This window comes from Artemia sp. Qi Xiang Cuo, chromosome 13, assembly GCF_049724085.1.
Source record: "Artemia sp. Qi Xiang Cuo chromosome 13, ASM4972408v1, whole genome shotgun sequence".
NCBI classification, from domain to species: domain Eukaryota; kingdom Metazoa; phylum Arthropoda; class Branchiopoda; order Anostraca; family Artemiidae; genus Artemia; species Artemia sp. Qi Xiang Cuo.
In genome coordinates, this window is record NC_142806.1 from 40879630 (window position 1) to 40899658 (window position 20029).

General features: G+C 35.7%; 1 protein-coding gene across 4 annotated transcripts in view; it reads left to right on the forward strand.

Moving 5' to 3' along the window:
- capt (adenylyl cyclase-associated protein 1) overlaps positions 1–13491 on the forward strand; it is a 76547-nt gene extending 63056 nt beyond the window's left edge. For all 4 annotated transcript variants that reach the window (XM_089099337.1, XM_089099339.1, XM_089099340.1 and 1 more), the window contains 4 exons: positions 4921–5228; positions 8306–8512; positions 12858–13001; positions 13208–13491. In XM_089099337.1, coding sequence (XP_088955463.1) covers positions 4921–5228; positions 8306–8512; positions 12858–13001; positions 13208–13288 — 740 coding nt within the window. In that variant the 3' untranslated portion in view covers positions 13289–13491. The remainder of the gene's footprint in view (positions 1–4920; positions 5229–8305; positions 8513–12857; positions 13002–13207) is intronic.
- Positions 13492–20029: the final 6538 nt, after the last annotated feature.

The following is a 20029-nucleotide window of genomic DNA, read 5'->3' on the forward strand; positions in this document are numbered from 1 at the left end:
GAAAATGAAGAGCAAGGACACACGCGGTTAGAAGACTTGTGACACCGAGCATGTGAGCAAGTCAAAAATAAAATGAAGAGCAAAGACCCGCGCGTATAGAAGATATGTGACACCAACCATGTGAGCGAATGAATGAAAATCAACCTGGACAGCGAGAATCAAAACGTGTCAAAATTGGAAATGATAGTAATGATGATTGGGTTTGGGATTTTGACACGGATAAGGTCACCAATTCCTACCATACCTTTGTTAAAAAAACAAAGGATCGGCAAGATGTATTTCATAATGACGAAAGATAAACCGAGGTAAAACAAACCAAACAAATTGAAAATGATAGCGATGATGATTGGGTATTGGATTTTAACATGAATAAGGTCATCAATGGCTACCATACCTTTGAAATTCAAAAATATGCACTAGATAAATCGTTGGAAGAAAAATAAGTGTTTGTCCCACCACCTAAACAATTAAAAGAAACAAAGGTTCGGTAATATGTCTTTCATAATGACAAAATACAAGCCAAGGCAGAAGAAGAAGTTTTTGTCCCACCACCTGAATAATTAAAAGAAACAAAGGTTCGGCGATATGTCTTTCATAATGACAAAAGACAAGCCGAAGGAAAAGTTAAAGGTCCAATAAAAGAAAAATGTAATTTTACGAAGGGACCACTTCTAATTTAAGGTCCATTTGGACGTCATGACATTAAGAGAAGACTCAAATTGTCTGCGTTTAGAAGACAAGTGACAGTGAGACTGCATATATAGAGCCCTGCTAGGTGCCGAGTGCCGGGACCAGGCGGCTTGCGGTACTATATATATATATATATATATATATATATATATATATATATATATATATATATATATATATATATATATATATATTGATCGAATTGAGGTTGAGAGCTAGGAGTATGATCTGCCATCTATCTTCTGCCTACTTAAGACGCTAGTTATAGAATTTCTAAAAGTGCAACCTCTCTACTTGAGGCAATTCGACTGCTTGTTTCATGAACCACGGCCAAAACTTTATCTGAATAGATTACCAGCAAGCCAACATGTCAACAAGCTGTGGAAGTGATTGGGCCATAGCCAAACAAAATCCTAGATACGGCCTTGGCTTGGACCATCGCAGGCCAAGTTCTTTCTAGATTAGGGTGGATGGACAAATATTCTTTATTGGAATTAGTCTAGACCCCGGCGCCGCGCCGACGGATCGACCGAACGCTGCCGACGAGAGGCCCGGTCGAACGCCGCCGACGTGTCATACCGCCGCCGGCGTGTCGCAGGCGCGACACGCCGCGGCAGAGGTGGCGGCGTTCGGTCGACTTCAAATTAGTTTTGCGGCAATTCTTTATTGAGTCAACCGCAAAGTCGGAGCTTTTTCTTCTCGTGTGGTTAGTATTTCCATTTGCCTGATTAGAAATCAAGCAGGGCGTGCATTATCCCCGAATTTTCGGGTATTTTTCCAAAAAACTATGCGTCACCCCGAAAAAAATTTGGTTCCCCGAATCCCCGAAAATCACCCAATCACTGCGCCACCCCTAGCGATTTATCACCAGTGACTTTCCCTGCCAAATATTACTTTGCATACCATAATTCTTCACTACTCTCTTGTTCATTAATTTTCGTCTCTTTTGTTATTTTGCATAAAAACCAGACAGATGCAATATGCAATTGCAAATATTGCAATTGCACAGTTCTTCATATGTTGACAAAAAAAGAATCGTCTTTATGAAATGAGTTTAAACCATTTCGAATGCAGTTTCCTAATCGCTATTTCTTACATTATTTGTAGTCAAGAATTTTATTTTCAAATGGAACAGAATTATTGAACGCATTCACAATTACACAGCTTCGGCCTTCAGTTGAATTTTGAAATTGACAGCCGACAGATTGTTTTTACAGCTTAATTATAAATTTGCAGATTTTTTTTTTGCTGTTTTTAGATGAGGCTTTATTAATGTTCAATACTTAATTTTTGAACCCTGATAGAGGAAACAATCTTCTTTATTAAAAATTTTTACCCCCCCCCCCCAAAAAAAACCCTTCGATTGAGAAAAAAATTAGCTATAGAATAAGTGATGTACAAGGTTGGGGAATTAAAGATTGAACAGGAAGTTACCCAAAAATATGCTTCATAAATAAATTGTAAATTATTGCCTATAGGGGGGATAGGGGGCTATAATTTTTTAAATGATAATACCTCATTTTTTTTTATTGAAAGCAGGGATGCCGAAAAGATAATTATTTTTTTCATTTAAAGAGGAGGCAGAAGAAAATGATATCAAATTCCCTGAGAACCCATTGAAATATTTTGATAGACCCAGGGCCCCCCATTAGGACTTTTTCATTGTCTTGGGTATTTTGCGAATTCTCATAGACTACACGCCTAAATTGGATTTTGTTTGTGCTCCCTTTCCATTAGATTCTTTGGATTTTATTGAATGCCACGGCGAATCTCTGACTCAGTTTTTCAGTAATTTGAGGTATATCTAAATAATTTCGACATTTTTGTTGTTTCTTGTACCCCTTTACTCATACCTTCAATTTTTTTCAAGGAACACTAAGCTGTTTAACGTTATTTTGCGTGTTTGTTTGAACCATACAGTGACCTAGTTAATTATTAAGTAAATGATTTTTCTAATGAAAGCTGAGACGGTATCCTATCAAGGTGGTATCCAGAGGGGGGGGGGGGGGGTAGGGAAGTTACATTTAAATGATAATATCGCGAATTTTTTTTATTGAAAGCAGGGATCCCAAAAAGTTATTTTTTTTTTTCATTTACAGCAGAGACGGTATCCTATCAAGGTGGTATCCAGGGGAGGGTGCTAGTGAGCTATCATATTTAAATGATAATACCTCGATTTTTTGAAAGCAGAGCTGCCAACAAGTTAATTATTTTTTTTTAAATTTAAAGCAGAGACGGTATCCTATCAAGATAGTACCTAGAGGGGGGGGGGGGCGTTGGGAGTTATTATATTTAAGTGATAGTACCTTGATTTTTTTTTTTATTGAAAGCAGGGATGCCAAAAAGTTGAAAAGTTGACAAAAATTAACAAGATTGTCGTGAGTTATACTTGATACAGCACTTGCATGGTTTTGTCGTCCGAAGGGAAAGGGACATATGCGTCCAACCCGTTTTTTTCTTATTGATGAAACGGGTTTACTTTGAAAACATTCATTCACAAGTACCAGTCAGATTAACCCTAAAACGAATTGGATTGACGAAAGCGATATAGACACCCTTACCTAATGGTCGACTCGAGCAACAATGGCACCATTGGTCCAATGCCCAAGTTAAATTAAAAGGCCAGCTCTGAATAAAAGCTCTCAATTTGGGAGGTTCAAGGAGGAGTCTTTGAGAGTCTTATGACCTCAGGGTATTAGATGTTGCAACGTTCTTAAGTATTTACAGTGGTTTAACAATTTGATGACCCCAAAAATGATTACCAAAAATGTGAGCAAATATAACAAATGTAACATTCGTATTATTATCTAACTTTTTTCAAAGCTTTGAAGAAAAGCAAAAAAGGCTAAATACCCCTAACTACGCTTAAAAGCTATTTTAAAAAGAAATTCTTTGAAGATTTCCATGGAAATGACCATAACAGAAGCTTTGAGCCTGGGTGGGGATCAAAGAGGAGTCTTTGAGTATTTTGACCACATGTGACTTATTGTTGCGACTTTCTTAAATTTGGTAATTTTGTGAGCATTTGGAAATCAAAGCTTAAACTCAATAGCTGATACTAAGTATCCTAACATTTTGCTTGGATTAAAAGTGACGAACTAGGATTAAAATCACAACATCTTCCTGAAGCTACTTCAGTCAGCATATTATTTCATTTAATCACATTTAAAACGGATGAGCTTTTCATTTTTTACCTAAGAAAATAGGTGGCACTTCATTTATCTTCATACCGAATAAACCATTAAGTAGCTTTTGTTTCATTGTAATTGAAGTGTTCTCATGTGAAGTGTTCATCTTGTATTTTTCAATTTGATAAATTTACTCCTTTTAGATGCCGTTTATAATTTGACTGAAGTTAGGTATTTATCTGTTTATAACTTGAAATGAATCCCCAAAAGAAAAATGAATAATATCCAAAAGAGCAACCAAAACCAATAAAAAAGCAGCAGTTCAGCCTTAGCCTACATGACATATATTCTATAAAGAAGCCAAAAAAACTTTAAAATGCATTTTCTTTTAAATTGTTATTAAAAACCAGTTTTTAATACAAGAAAGGCTTTTTAGTAATCCAAAAGAGCAAAAAAAAAAAAAAAAATAAATATCAAAGTCGCCAATTTCAAACGTTTTAAAGGTTACAAAATAGATATAGGCAAAGGACAGTATGAAAAAATTAATTTTCTAAGTTCAAAGTTTTTACCCAGATAACTGACGAATTTTGTGATACGGTATTTGAAGCTCGAATCTGTTGTAAATTTAAGCTATGATTTGAGAAAGACTGATGAAAACATTAATGTTTGCTGTCAACATTGATCGCGCCGGCGGCGCGCCGCCGACTTCTTACCGGCGGCGCGGCATGGCGCGCTTTTTTTGGCCCCGCCGCCACCAGTCTTTCCTCATCGGAGCTGCACCGGGGTCTAAATTAGTCATTGCTTTAAGATCGAAATGTGAACATTTTGTATGGCCTCTCTATTCTTTATTAAAGAAAATATCTTTAATCTCTTTTTAAAAGAGGTAATTTAAAAAAAAAAAATGTGTCGTTTATTTCTTTTATAATGCTCTCTTTTCTCTATTACCACATAGTAAAAAAAAAGTTTTATAATTTAAATTAGAAATGTTTGGAGTAAATTGTACGTGGATTTTCGGTATGAAAGCTCCTCCCTTCCTCCCGGAATTTTTCAGATATTTGTTTTTCTTCAAAATATCTAAGTTTTACTGAAAAAAACTTTTTAGTTGCCGTGCCGATGCCAGGACCACCTCCTCCGCCACCAATGGGTAAATTAGACTTGTCTATACCCAACGAATCAGCAGAAGATGCGCGAAATAAACTTTTCTCGGAGTTGAACAAAGGAGAGGCGATTACTAGCGGGCTGAAGAAAGTTACTCAGGACATGCAGACGCACAAAAATCCCAGTCTTCGGTCTGGGCCTGCACCATTTAAAGCAGCACCGTTGGGAGAACCGGTGTCTAAAGCTTCTCTAGCATCCACGCCAACTTCTAAGCCACCCAAGATGGAACTTGATGGGAAAAAATGGATAGTGGTGAGTAAATTTTAGTATTTCACCATTTTTCCAACATAAAACGCTTTAACACAATATACACTTGTTTTCATTCAAAGTAGTTATACGTCCATTCAAATAGACTTTTTATTTGCCCTTCCATTAAATAGAAACATTTCTACAGAAAAATAAGTTATAAAATATATAATTCAAAGAACATTTGGGGAAGAAATTATGCATGAAAAAATTGTGTTTAGTTCGATGATAAAGATGCAGTAATGACATTAGATGATGACGGCAATTCACGAAAATTTTCGTGAATTTTTGTGGAAATTTTGTGATTTTCGGTATTTTGGGGAGAGCAAAATGTATTTTTCAAGAGGTGGGGGCTATTTCCCCCGCTATCATAAAATTATCCATGTATAACAAATGAAAACAAATTGGTATGTACTAGATGTGCAAAGTAATTACTATTCAGCAATACATTTCTTAAAGGCATAAAGTTGTTAGTGAAGTGACAAAGGAAGATAAATGTGGATACATTGCTGAATGTATCAAATTTCAGAAAGTAAAATAAATTCTTAAAGATTTGTGGTACCAGCCACAACCACACTTCATATGTTGGCTTTGTTGTGATTCTTAGCATGGATACCTACAGAAAACCATTACGATTTTTTTTAAATGTATTTATGAATTAATTTAGACACTTCTTGGTTAAAAATTTGGCCATGAATATTGACGATCAAAGTCTAAAATCATTTGTTGTCTAGTAACTTAGTTAGTATTGCAGTTTATGAACCTACACTCACTGGTTAGACTGTTTTAAATGACCCAAATGTCCCTCTAATGTTTGCATTTTGGCGGATCTCGACCTGCAGCTAAAAAGGGTTGCCGATCCTGTTTCAAATATCAAACGCTTTTTTCATATCAAAGGAAACGGTCTATTAACTGCAATTATTGTTTAAGCTTGATAAAAAGAGCCGTTTCTGCTTGTTCTGTTGAACGGTCTGCCATATATCCAAACTGATATTTTGAAAAGAAATTCAGTTTAATTGAATAATTAGAAATCCTGCCTTTCAGGATATCCTCCAACAATATTAATAAAATTCGTTTTATTTTGCTTTTGTCTCCTTTCATATGTAACGTCGTTACACATACGGGTTCCTATCTCGTGGGAAATGCTGAGAAAGCACTTGAATTAAAATATGGAGGACTGGTTCAAGAGTTACACGTATAAATTCACACTTCTTTTCAAAAGACGTCTTCTTACTAGTTTTTCAAATTTCACAAAAGAATTTGGAAAAATCTACTTATGAGGATATGGTTAAAGTGCTTATAAACTCATCTTATACAAAATTTGCCCAATTTTTTCAGTGATAATGATGTAATAGCGCTGCGGAGCAACACTACTGCTTTTTTTTTTTTTTTTTTTTTTTTTTTTTTTTTTTTAGTGATCAGAAATCTGTAGCTTGACGACGGTAAAAGATTAAAATTTGAAACTTCTTCAGGTGCGGGAATCATGGAACGGAGACAAAAATTTCCACTAATGTTTGTAAAATTTACTGTAATTTTCAGAAAAATCAAACATTTTATTCTAATGATATTCTAATCTTAACAAAGAAAAAACAAAACTGCCTTGATTTTCAAATTAAACTTCTTAGAGATCATGTAATTTCGGTTCCCTTTAGAACAATCTCTTAAGCACTTGACATGGGAATTTTGTATTTCTTCTAAATTCCAAGGGAAAAGATTCAAGAAGTGTTAATATAGAAATACATATTATTTATATGGTATTCTATAACAATGTATTCCATATGTTATTTGTATGGGATTTCGATTTTGAACATATATTCGAAAATTTTGCACCCATTTGAAGCTCTGCCTCAGAAGTAGACTGAAGCAGGACCAGCTGTGATCATAGATTGTGGGAGGCGAGGGAGGTGTTTGGGAGTATTATCATTTTTTGGATCAATTGTATGAGGTTGGTAGACCCCTACCAAACTTGATCAGAAGCTAGCATCCTATCTCTGTTGCTGGTTATCCGTTCATAATCTGACCTCTGAGGGGGGGAGGAGCACATTTTTTGGACCTTTCAAAAACTTTAGGTGAAATAGCTGTCAATTTAGATCCGAAGCCATGGGCCAAAAGCTTGTCTGGTGGCAAAAAAGGGTCGAAGAATAAGTTACCCTTTTAACCAGTTATGACTTAAAAAGTGCACCAGGTGTCCATTTTACAATCGCATGAACCTTTTCCCTGATTTGGAAGCCACCGAAGCTCCAGCATTTTTATTCATCCTCCAACATCCTCAACATTGGCTGCAGCCGTTTTCGCCCACTTGGCCAAATTCACCTTTACACCAAAATCCAAGGCTAAGAAGCAATGGTCAAGTCAGTGCTGCTTTACGGAAGCTACATTACTCGGTTATTTGCTGATAAGTTTACAAATAGGGAGATCAGAAACGAATGCTTGCATGAAAGCGAATTAACGGACAATATAAGGAAACATTGACTTATTTGGCTGGGAAGGCTTGATGACGACTCAGAAAACACCTTGTAAAAAAATCATTAACCTGTACGCTACTACCGTCTTTTGACAAAGAATTTTGCAGTCAAGAGGGTATAACCTTACTAGCCTCGATCACAGACGATCTAGAGCCTTAGGCGGCTTTCGCCGACCCTGAAGATGATGGGATTCCTCATGGTTTCAGATATTCAACTCCATGACCTAAGATGAATATCCGTGAAAACAAAAAGTATGTCAACTTCTAAGCGCCAGGAAGAGCTGATGAAACGTGTGTCCTACTCCAAGTACCAGTAAGTGCTTCCCAAGTTTATACGGCCATCTCTCCTATTCGAAACGGCCAGGGGAAAAGGAATTACTAAGCAATATGCTACATGGGAGACATTTGGTTTTTATTAAGTCAACTCTACTGTACTGACTCTTATTGTTTGATCATTGTATTATCATTAATGAAAAGCAAAGCAGAAAGGGAAAAAAAAACAGTTAAAAAGAGTCTGAGAAAATGTCAAATAAAACGTGATACGGGTCTTTTTTCTCTCTCAGTTTCGCTCTCTTTTTTCTGCCTGCTTCTATTAATATATTCTCTTTCTTTTTTTCAGGAGTACCAGAAGAATCAGTCAAACCTAGTCATATCTGAAACGGAAATGAACCAAGTTGTTTATATTTTCAAGTGTGAGAATTCAACGATCCAGGTCAAGGGGAAAATCAATTCCATTGTCATGGATTCGTGTAAGCGTGTGGGTGTCGTCTTTGATTCTGTAGTATCGTCCATGGAATTTGTGAACTGTCAAAGCACACAAATGCAGGTGAGAGTTGGCTAAAAATTACGACTACTGTAACATGTATGACCTGAGGAATGATGATTTGTCTCCCTTGTAGCCCTAGTTATCTCCATCTAGTTATCTCGATGAGTTCAATTATGTCAATTAAATTACGCAACGAACCCAGATCAAGCCTATATGAAGGAAAAAAGTATAAACAAAAAAGTTGAATTGAAATATTATATACTTGGCAAAAGTTGTATTGGCTCCTTGGGCTATGTTAAAGTATCTTATGCCTCAGCTTTGGCCCGTTTTATTCCGCTAGTTAGTGTTAAAATCAATCTTTTAAGATTTCATCCTGACTTTATTTATTGGTCAAAAGAAAAAAAGAGGCGAGCCGAAGCCAACCAATGAAATTCGTTCTTATTTAAAGCGTCTCGTGTAACAGGTAACAAGACTGTTTTGCTGACGGGTTTTATATTATTCCGAAGGAAAACATAAACTGAGGTGTTTCTTGTTTTTTCATGAAATGGGGTTCTCCTCTTGATTGGAATTTATGACTTTTAGCAGACGAAGGGAAAAGATAATACACCTAATACTAAGCTGAGCAAGACTACAGAATCCGTAAAAAAAAACAACTCTGTTTAGTTTTTTCATCGTTATCAATGGTCATTAGTTGGATAACGACAAGAGAATTGTTTTCTCGGAAACTTACAATGCCTTCTTTGGTGTTTGCAGATTCTCCCCCCCCCCCCCTCCCTTAAGGTATTTTTTCTGGCCTACTAAAGGTCTAACGGAAAGCAACAAAAATTTGTTTATTTCAGTTTTATCGGATTTTACAATAATGTAAAATATATTTTCAAAAAAATATAAATATCAGGAAACATAATTCGCTGATCCCCACGTCCTGAAAAAGAGATGGGATACGAATACTAATCAAACACTAAATAATAAGTATTAAGTACAAAAAAAGTAAATCAATAAGAGAGATGGAGGTAAGGATCTAATAGAGAATTTTCGTTCCCAGGCAGTAATTTAACTTGGAAGACTTCAAATGGCCGTTTTAAAATTGGAATTGACGACTTTTGGGACACTAGGTGAAAGGTACAATTTATCTTCTAAAGTTTACAAATTTTTATCATGCCCCTCCCCCTCTTCCTCTCGTGGAGTATTTTTCTATTGTATTAAATAGTAAATTGGAAGCAAAATATATGTTCCGCTTCCTGTTTGTTGGATCCTAGAATACGATAAAATGTATTTTCAACGAAAAAACAACAACAATAAATATCATAAAATAAATATAATTTAATGATCACCAATAAAGCTTTATAACACAAAAAGACGAAACGATAAAATTGCTAATCAACACTAACTCAAAACATTAAATAAAAGTTATAATAACTTTTATACTGGTGCCAGAATAAAATTCTAAACTTTTTATTTGACGTACCTTCTCTTCGCCTACTAAATTTTTCATGTGGTGATTTTAAGTAAAATTATCTTTCCGAGGGAGGAGGGGATTTTCCACGGGGTAAATTCTCTATCGAGGAATCAAGAAATGAATTTTCAGGGGAATTTTCCCGACGTGGAGAGGGGGTTTACATGTGAGGAAATTTCTTTGGAGAGATTTTTCGTGTCTATATTAACGGATAATTCAGATAGCTAAGAAACAAACTTGCCTCTCCAATTAGAACTTCATCCTGAATCCAAATGACATTCGTTTCCGTCGTAAATTCAATTTTAACCTAGCCAATCCTTTCTAACCCTCCCAAATATATAGTCCATATTATATATTTCCTGGGTATAAGCCCCCCCCCCCCCTCCTGTCGAAAATACCACTTGAAAATACCATCTGCGGCTGGTTGGTCTCCAATCACTTTCGACATATAAAAAAATTACACAACTCTCAATTTAGGATGTAAAGAGGCTGCTCTTTACTTCAGAAATTGAGAGTTCTAGTCTTTTTTTATAAGTTGAAAGTGGCATAAAAAAAATATTAAACTGAACACTACGCAAAGCTACGAAAAAAAAATGAAGCTTGCGGAAAAAAAGTGTAAATTTACTTAAGATGTATGGCGGATGGATCCATCGCCAAAATATCTTTTTAGAATATTTTAGCTTGCTCCACCATTAAAGTATCTTCTTAGAATAATAAACAGAAATTCAGAGATCCGAATAAGGGGTATTTCGCCATGGACTGAAGTACTGCCATCTCCTTTTACTAGTCATTTCTGTTCGCGGTTTTGTTGGAGTTTGTTATTTCCTTTTCGTTGTTTGGACCTAAGCTGGAGGAATGGTATGGCGTAGCACTCATAAACTTTAATAACTGTCATTGCTAAAGAAGCAAGGAAATCTCTCAAAACCACACAGTTCATCTTGGAAATGAATCTGATACATACCTCAGTCTTGTAAGTGTTATTGTACTAACCAACTTGCCTCCTATTGAAGTCAAACCTTGTTTCCCTATTATTAGTACATTTGCTGTTATCACCTTTCTTATAAATATGTTCAATTAAACTTTTCCTTACATCACTAGGTACTTCTCTTTTGTGAAAAATAATAATTTCAGTTTTTATCTCCATCTCCGTAGCCACTATATTTTGAAAATACATTACCCATAGTATAAGTAACTGCAGTCCTAATATTTTAATTTCTTCCAACTCGATTTCCAATGCTTTAGCAGCATAAAGCTGTAATGTTTTGTACAAACATTCTAAGGACTTGTATAAAATAATCATAGAATTTATGAGGGTTTCATGCTGGGTATTGTACGGCGAATCATTTCTGATGATTTTTTATAGCATGGTGCAGGACTCGCTTCGCTAACATTATTGTGCGTAATAAATAATTACTCATCAATCCTTCTATAAAGAAACCCAGTTTTGGTCTCTTTTCTTCCTTTTTTTCAGTCATGTTCATCCACAAATTCAACAAGAGAAAAAACCAACAATGTATGAAGAAACATTTATTTTATCGTTTACATTGCTCACATAACTTAAAAAACATCTAATTCCGTACAACTAGTCGGCCTATATATTTTTAAATTTCGTTGTTTCCCTGTGTCTTTTTTTTAATAGTTTGCAAATTCCTTTTTGACATTTTTCAGTATTCTTCTACTCAAAGAAATATATCCAAAATTATACTCTGCTCTTTTACAATCTCTACTCCCTTGCAAGTTAATAGATTATGATATGTTGTTTCCTTGATATGTTGTAACCTTTCCAAAAATGCAAACAGAACATCTTGAATACAAATTTAATATTTACTAGCTCATTTAAATATCTATAATAGTTATTGCACCCTTAGACCTTCCGCCGCTACATCACTGTTGCAGAGTATACAAATACGCATCTCCAGTCCTGTCTTTGTACATAGATTTTATATAAAATGTGGATAGTCATGAAAATCTTTTATTGCTTTTTTAGAGAGCTGAGGGATAGCAACCGCGCGTTCTGTTTGAGGTTACTTGGTCCTTCTAAATTTTGATCTGTGTAATTTTACTCTACTCCTCAAATCACCTTCAGATACCATATAAAGAGGGGGGGGGGGTCACAAGAGGGATTTTTAAACTATATCTTGTGTTGAAAGCTACGTTTCAAAATCATAAGTTCCATGAAGTCTCGTTTCGAATAAAATGGCCAACGTGTGACATGATTGCCTCTGCATGAAAAAAAAGTAACTGTTTACGACATAAACTTCCCTTTACGACTAACACGTGTAGTTATCTGCACGATAATTTATTTAGAGATGGAACCAAGTTCAGTGAAAACAGGCAAGTCGGAAAGAAAAAAGTTGGAAATTCTAGGAAAAAACTTTACAATATTGCGAATTTTCCCACCTTATTTTTTTGCATCTGCCAATACCCCCCCCCCCCCTTCGCACCTCCCCACAGTTTTCCCCCAGGAGAATTTGGAAAATGTGGACCTGCAATCTCTTTTTTATCTGCCCCACTGAAACGATTCTTAGTATCCCAGCCGTCTTCCTTGTATTTTTACCTCGCAAAGGTTTCTTGGATTGCCAGCATAATTGTAAGGAATGAAAGGTAAGATTATACGCTGGGAAGTTGTGGGTAGAAAAAAAATTATGGAAAATATGAAAATGTGTGATTCGGTAGTTATCGAGACTCAGTTGAATGATGGAATTGTACTGATTCAGTTATTTGGCAAGTAGAAGTTAGGTAAGGTTTGGGTTTTATCTGCTATTTTCTCGTTCATGATTTGTAGATAAAATACACTGAAAATATTGCACGTTCAAATTGGTCAAGAATAAGAACAAAAATCATATTCAAATGAGGCCAAGGAGTAAAATCAGAAAAAAATGTTGGAGGTGTCGTGCCATCTCTAGAAGAAGTATACAGTTTTTCTTGTCAGATTTATTGCTTGTTTTCTAGGTCACCGGTGTTGTTCCAACAATTAGTATTGACAAAACTGATGGGTGTCAAATCTATTTGAGTAAGGACTCATTGAACGTTGTTGTAGTGTCATCCAAGTCTTCCGAGATGAATATTCTTGTGCCAAAGGACAATGGTGACTATGTAAGTAGCTTTATCTTCTCTCGGGCCCCCCTCTCTCTCACCTCTCTCTCTCTCTCTCTCTCTCTCTCTCTCTCTCTCTCTCTCTCTCTCTCTCTTTCCCCCTCTCTCTCTCTATCTCTATCTTTCTATCTATCTCCTTTTCTCTAATGCTAGTTTTTTCGTATACCTTTGAATCAATCCGCATAATTTTCTGTTTTACTTTTTAGGTTGAATACGCCTTACCAGAGCAGTATCGAACAACTTTCAATGGCACAGGATTGACCACTGTCGTATCTGACATTGCATAAAACTCATCTTTGATCATTTTACTTAATTTAATTTTTATTTTGTGACATTCTTGGGAGGTGTACTGTGTCTTTTTCTAAGTTCTAGTCTATCTAGATAGTGGATACCCTAGACTATGAGGTTTGTGCCGTTTTATGACTCAGTTTTATTGTAACTTCTCGACTCTGTTTTGTCTTTTCTTTGAGCAATAAAAATGTCTTATCTATCTTCAACTAATTAAAATTGTTATCTGTAAAGTCTAGATGGAACTATAGCCGTATTACTAGCTAGATTTTGTATGCTTATTGGATATGTCTTTGAGGAGTCTGAATCTATCTTATCAGGGGGGGGGTAGGCCCCTATAAAATTCCTTGTTAGGCCAGTATTCTTTACAGATATTTACTGCATAAGTGCATGCTGTCTGACTCTACCTTCAATTATAATTCAAGGTAGAATCGGAGGTTTTTTTTAATTGCAACGGATAGCGACAATCGACATATAATCTCTTTAAAATTCAAAGTAAAAACTTGTTTAGTATAGTGATGAGCATAATGATGTTTTTAGAAGTGCTAATTTAGGATAAGCTTGGATACGTACGCAAGTTTTTTCAGAGGGGGTGGGGCATTCTTCAAACATTTGGTTCAATATTTCGTAATTTTGAAAACTGAAGGACATCGAGATTCAGAGGCTACTGGGCCAGAAGAGTGCCCTCTGGGGCATGTGCCTTTTTAGTGCTGGTTTCTTAGATACCACCACAACCCCCTGTAGACTTGCTGTGCTCGGTAGTTCAAACTAGTTAGTTTGGTAATGGAACAGACGCCCTTAAGTTACGGTTGGGAAGTTAGTAAAATGGATGTTGGGAAGTCAAATTCGGACAAATATGACAATTCTGTTTTCCAGGTGGCTTTGTGATCGTCTCAGCTATTAATTTGTTATAGCCTACCCACATTTCCCCAGATGCATAAATTCAAAAAGCAAAATAGTCAACTTTCAAGTTTGAGCTTAATGACTTTAATCCCCTATCAAGCCACCAGAACATTACACCAGAGACACAAGGCACAGATCTAACATATATTCTGATAAATGCAGCAAATCATGTTATCCCTATTTCATGGGAACCAAAGATATTCTTTTCACATCCCCATAGCATAAGTGTCTACACAGTGTCAACAAAATTTGATAGTAAAAAAATCCCAAATAGGGTATTTGAGAGACAAAAACCACCCCTCCATCAACATGCACTAGATAAACTAATGCACTAAAAAAATTTAGTACTTTTAAAAAAGCTTCTGATTTTAATTGAACGGCCCTTTTGTTTCAGGAGTCCTTACTAAAGAATTGGGACAAAAGGTCAAACTCTTGCGTAAGGCGCGGGGTATTGAGGAGAGGGCTGTCCCCTTCTTATACGGAATGATCCTTACTTCCAGTTGAAAAGCGCGTTTTTTATTTAATTTAGCTTTTGTAACTTTGAAAATTAATGAATTTTATATATTTGGAATCAGGAAAAAAAAGCCAAAAATTCTTTTGACGTATCTATTGTTATCAAAATTCCATTTTTTTAGTTTTGGTAACTATTGGGCCGAGTCGCTCCTTACTTAAAGTTCGTTACCATGAACCGTTTGATACTACCTACTAGAGGAATAGTCAACACAACAGAGTAAAAGAGAACAATCATTTTTTTTATTCGCAGTATTTTTACGAGTGGCCCATTCGTTATTCTGGAGTTTAACAACCATTAAAGACAAAAAATTACATTGCGTTTTTTTTTATTTAAAACAACCTTCTCATACTAGAACGTTCTGTTTCAAATACTATCCTAGAGATTCTAACATAATAGAGCATAATTACTACAGTTAAAAAGTCAAATTTTGAACTTAAAAATACGAAATATTCAATTTGTATGCTTTCTGCTGAATATACGGCATTGAAAAAAAAAATAGAACTTGAAATAATTTAAAAAAGATTCACCCAGGCTTCAGTGGGTTTGACCCCCGCCACTTAACCTACAGTAGAAAATGATATTTTGTAACATTATTTTTTTAAAAATACAAAAAAGAAGTTTTGAAAGAAAAGTGAAGAGCATGTTCATATCAACTGGAGAGATAACACATACTGATAAAGACGAATAAATAAATCATAAAGTGACTATAAATTAAAATGAATACTTAAGTCAAACTTAAAACGGTCAGACATTTCTACAAAAAGGAGTTTAGCTACTTTAAAAAGTTTAAGAGATGTACAAATTCTATTCCACGTATAAGAAATGATAGTGGAAATGCCGAGGTTCCAGGGGGATTGATCGTTCTTTAAGCCTGCATGTACCACCTCGGGGGTCAGGATGGCCGAGATTCCTGTGCGAGTTTTCAAGAAATGGCTTAGAGGAAGCAGTTGACCATGATTTTTTTGCCTAGAGGGAGGATGAATGTGAACAAAATTAAAGAAGAGGATTTGTATAACAAAACGGAAGTTCTGGAGAAAATTATTAAATCTCGACATTTCGGGGAAGACAAGGAGTCCGATGCCTCCCATGTCTACATTTCTGGCTTAAGGCCAGAAACGGCTTAAGGCCTTTTTTTTAAATTGGAATATTTCAAAATTGCAATATCTAGTGATTTTTTTTTTTTTTTCAAGAAACAAAAGAGGTAATAACACAATAAATTATCGTTTTCGGCCATTTTAATCCAAAACATAAAATGTTTCCCAAAGACAGTCAAAATACTGAGGAATACAAATTCTAAGATCATAAGTGCATGCAAAGATTTTTTACGGGCAGAATAGGAACATTGGAGGGAGGGAGGTAGAGGAATAAATTTGTTTATTTCAAGTGATTTCGCAACTTTATCGTTTTATTTTCGTTCATTTTTTATATTAGAATTTTAATATAAAAATGAGAGAGTTTCCTCCCTAACCATTCCTGAACTTTACGCTAAAATTTAACATTTGCATAATTATGCCTGGAAAATAGAAGCCCCTAAAAAAGATGTCCCCCTAAGATTTTGTTTATTTTTAAAGGGAAATACTTGTTTTTTGTTGTTTTTCTAAAGCGGGGATTCCTGGCATGTGGAGGTCAATTACTTTAATCTGTTATATATTTAATTATTATGTACTTGATCTTATTTCGTATGTTCCAAACCTAGAGTAAAAGAAGGACTAAAACCAAAATATAGAGATTTATTGTTTCTAAGGTTCAAACATGTAGTCTATGTTTTAACAGATTGAAAACTGTCTATATACAATTTTCCGGGAGCTTCATTTACCTGTCCTAGGTCAACAGCTTTCCAAGATCTCAAAGCACCCTAGACAGGGTGTTCCGAGGGGGAGGGTGCAGCGGTTTTTTCAATTTTTGATGATTCGGTAAAATTTTGTTGAAGACTAAATTTTGGCGGAAATGGACATCATGGCGAAGCCACAATGCCTATTTCTTACATTTATTTTCTGTCTATTTTCAAATTCGGTGACTTAGTATGTCTTTTTTATTTCTGTTGGTAACTGAGTTCGGTAGATTGTATTCTTCCGTCGTATTTGGTTGTAATTTAACATGTTTATTTGGTTCCCATTCAGTTACCGAATTCATTAGATTCGGTGGTTCCACCTCATTAAGTCCGTCCATTTTCAAACTCAGTGAATTAGCATTGTTATTTGGTTACCGCTAGTAACCAAAATTGGTAGAATTTTCAGCAGAAAAATCATAATTTGTAGCACTGACAGGACAATAAATTTGCAATCTTTGACACCAAGTGTAATTGCAATCAAAAATAAATGATCGGTACCGTAGATTCGGTCCTGTCCGCGCAAAGCATTAGAAAAGGTTTTAGCTGCAAAAGCTCAAAAAAATATATATTAAATTATTGGTTTCTTGGAAACATTCTTAGTTATAATCGTTGGTTCTGAACTGAAGCTTTCGTCGGCGTCTGGGAAATCAGAAATTTAACGGAGAATTGCAGAGGAATGGATAAAATGGCAAAGGATTTAAAATGTAATATTGTGAAAGAAAATCTCAAGGAAAGTAAGATAGGTTGGGAATGAGAGAAAGAAAGAAAACTGTAGAAAGGGCGAGACAAAGATAAAGAGAGGGGAAGAGAGAAAGAGAAAAGTACAAGGGAATGAATGGGTCCAAACTTTGCCATTTCTCCCAAGGTTTGTCTAGAAATGGGCCAAAAAGCTTTTTTTTCTGATCATTTTGAAACTTGCAGCCGCAAGTACTTGGGACAATGGGAACCTCGTTTACAAAATAAACGACATTTTCCGGCATTTTGTGCAAGAAACTTTAACCAATTAAGTAATTAATTTTTCATGAAAGTCGTTACGCTATGGTTGTGAATTTTCCTCCCAATTAATTTGAATTTTTACCATTTGTTTCAACTATTGTTCCATTTCTATCTCCCATCTAATCTCCTCTGTAAATTTCTCTCTCCCTTTTCAAGGTTTCTTACAAGTTGGAGTTACCATACCTTTATCTTACCCAAGTTAGGTGGTCAGTGCCTTCCGAAACAAGAAAAATAATCCATTATGTTAGACTATTTTGTCGGCGAATTTGCCAGTTTGAACTGTGTAACTAAAGGGCTGGACACATACGGCTTTTTTGGCACCGATTTACCAAACTGGCGTCGAATTGTTACTACATAAACGGTGCCTATTTGAGCTTGAAAAAGTTTCTAGTCTTCGGTGCCGATTTACAAAAAAAGCGCCGAATTTCATCATGATCATCAAAAAAGAAACACTCGATCGTTTCCTTCTCTTCAGCAGGAAAATCCAAAAGAACTAAATAACCATAATAATTAAATATTTGATAATAAAAGAGTTTCATAATTTAATAATGAAAGAATTAAAAATTGGATTAAATTTTTTATTGAAATGAAGCATTTTAATAATCAAAGAACTCAATAATAGAACAAGAACTAAAAAACAATTTGAGATCAATCATACAACTATTTATAACCTGCAGTTGACCATTGGTGTCGATGATGATTAGTTTTGAGAATTTCTTGCCAAGGGCATTGTTTTTGTACTGCTATCGTCTGCCCAATGATCTGCTGAAATCGGCGCCATAAAAAAGCTACGTGTGTCCATCCCTTAAGAGAGCATTGGAGAAAACTAAATATAATTTAGTTCATCGTTAGATTTTCTTTTGAATGACGTACTCGTGGTTTTGTGAAATTAGCTTGGATGGTAGTTTTTCTGACATTTGTTTGGAAATCTCAATTCCGGATAAGAAGCGTAATGTTTCTATAACTAGACCCAACCGTATAACCGTTAAATGCTGAAAAATTTATGCTAAAATAAATAAAGACCATTTCAAAGATCAAGTTCATCGTTTTCATAACGATCTGGAAGAAGCACCAAAATATGTGATAGTGACGCTGTTTATAATGGTCGTTCACGGCGTCAAAGAAGCAGAAGCAAGATGACAACATTTCAGTCGTTACAGCTTTTGTCAGTGAAAATATTCTTGCGGCGATAACTACCTCACCAACATCTAAGGCCTTGCCACTACCTGATGACACCAGCGAGAGTGGAGATCCCGGCTTACAATCAATATTTTCAAGCATGAAATCTCTATTTATTACAGTATATATTGACCGAAATTTTGCTATGGGTGTCTTTAAAGAGATTAAATAAGCCCGTCATCTAAGGGGTGTCGGGCAGAGGGGCTGCCTCTAAATGAATATTTAGAAATTAGCAATCTCAAGTTGGTAAAAACTGTTGTTAGTAGACCCCGAAGCCGCGCCAAAAAATTGGCGGCGCACCGCCGAAAAACAACGGCGGCGTGCCGTCGAGCTTGCATCAGCGCCCTGACGCCGCTGATTCTATCGGCGGCGGCGTCACTAATACGCCGCCGTTTTTTCTCTCTTTTTTGGTTATCGATATCGACCTCCGGGCTTCAACCTTCATCCCGGCTAATCTGTTTCTTAAAGATAAATACTTTCATCTTGGGCTCGCCATGCATATCGATTCGTAGGAAAGAGAAGAATAATTTTTTCTTGAAACAAAAATTCTACCTTCCACTTTAAAATTCTGTTCATTTTTCTTTCTGATTTTTTCGGATGAAAAGAGGTAGATAAAAGAGCATTAGGTAATTCAGGATGTTATCATAGGCAGCGCAATCGAGCTGCCTAAGTAAAGAACAATGTTGGCACAATGTATTATTTTTTTCCATACCAGGGCAATTCGTATCGAAGGAGTTGTCGTAAAAACTTCAAAAAGGGCCCATTCGATTGGAAATTGGAATATCTAGTGCCCTTTTTAATAGTCCAAAGAGATTAAAAGGCAGCTAATACCCCTTCCATGCCCAACATTTCCCCAAACACATCCAATCAAAATTTTAAGATAGCCATTTTGTTCAGAGTAATTGATTTCCAAAGAGAAAATATGTTTTTTGAGGAGGTTACTTCCCCACAACCCTTAGGGCAAGGGTTTCGTATTTATGCCCTGGGGGTATATAAGAACGATGTTGGAACAATATATTATTTATTGTTTTTTCCTTTAGACCAGGGCAATTCATATCGAAGAAGTTGTCGTAGAAACTTCAAAAAGGGCTTATTTAATTAGAGATTGGAGTGGCTTGTGCTCTTTTTAATAGTCGAAAATGATTGGAAGGTAACTAACACCCCTTCCACGCCCACCGTTTACCGAAACACATCCAATAAAAATTTTGAGATAACCATTTTGTTTAACGTAGTTGAAAGTTCTGGAAATTAGGTCTTAGACGATGACAACCACCCTCACAGCCCTTACGGTAAGGGTTTTAACTTATGCCCTGTAGG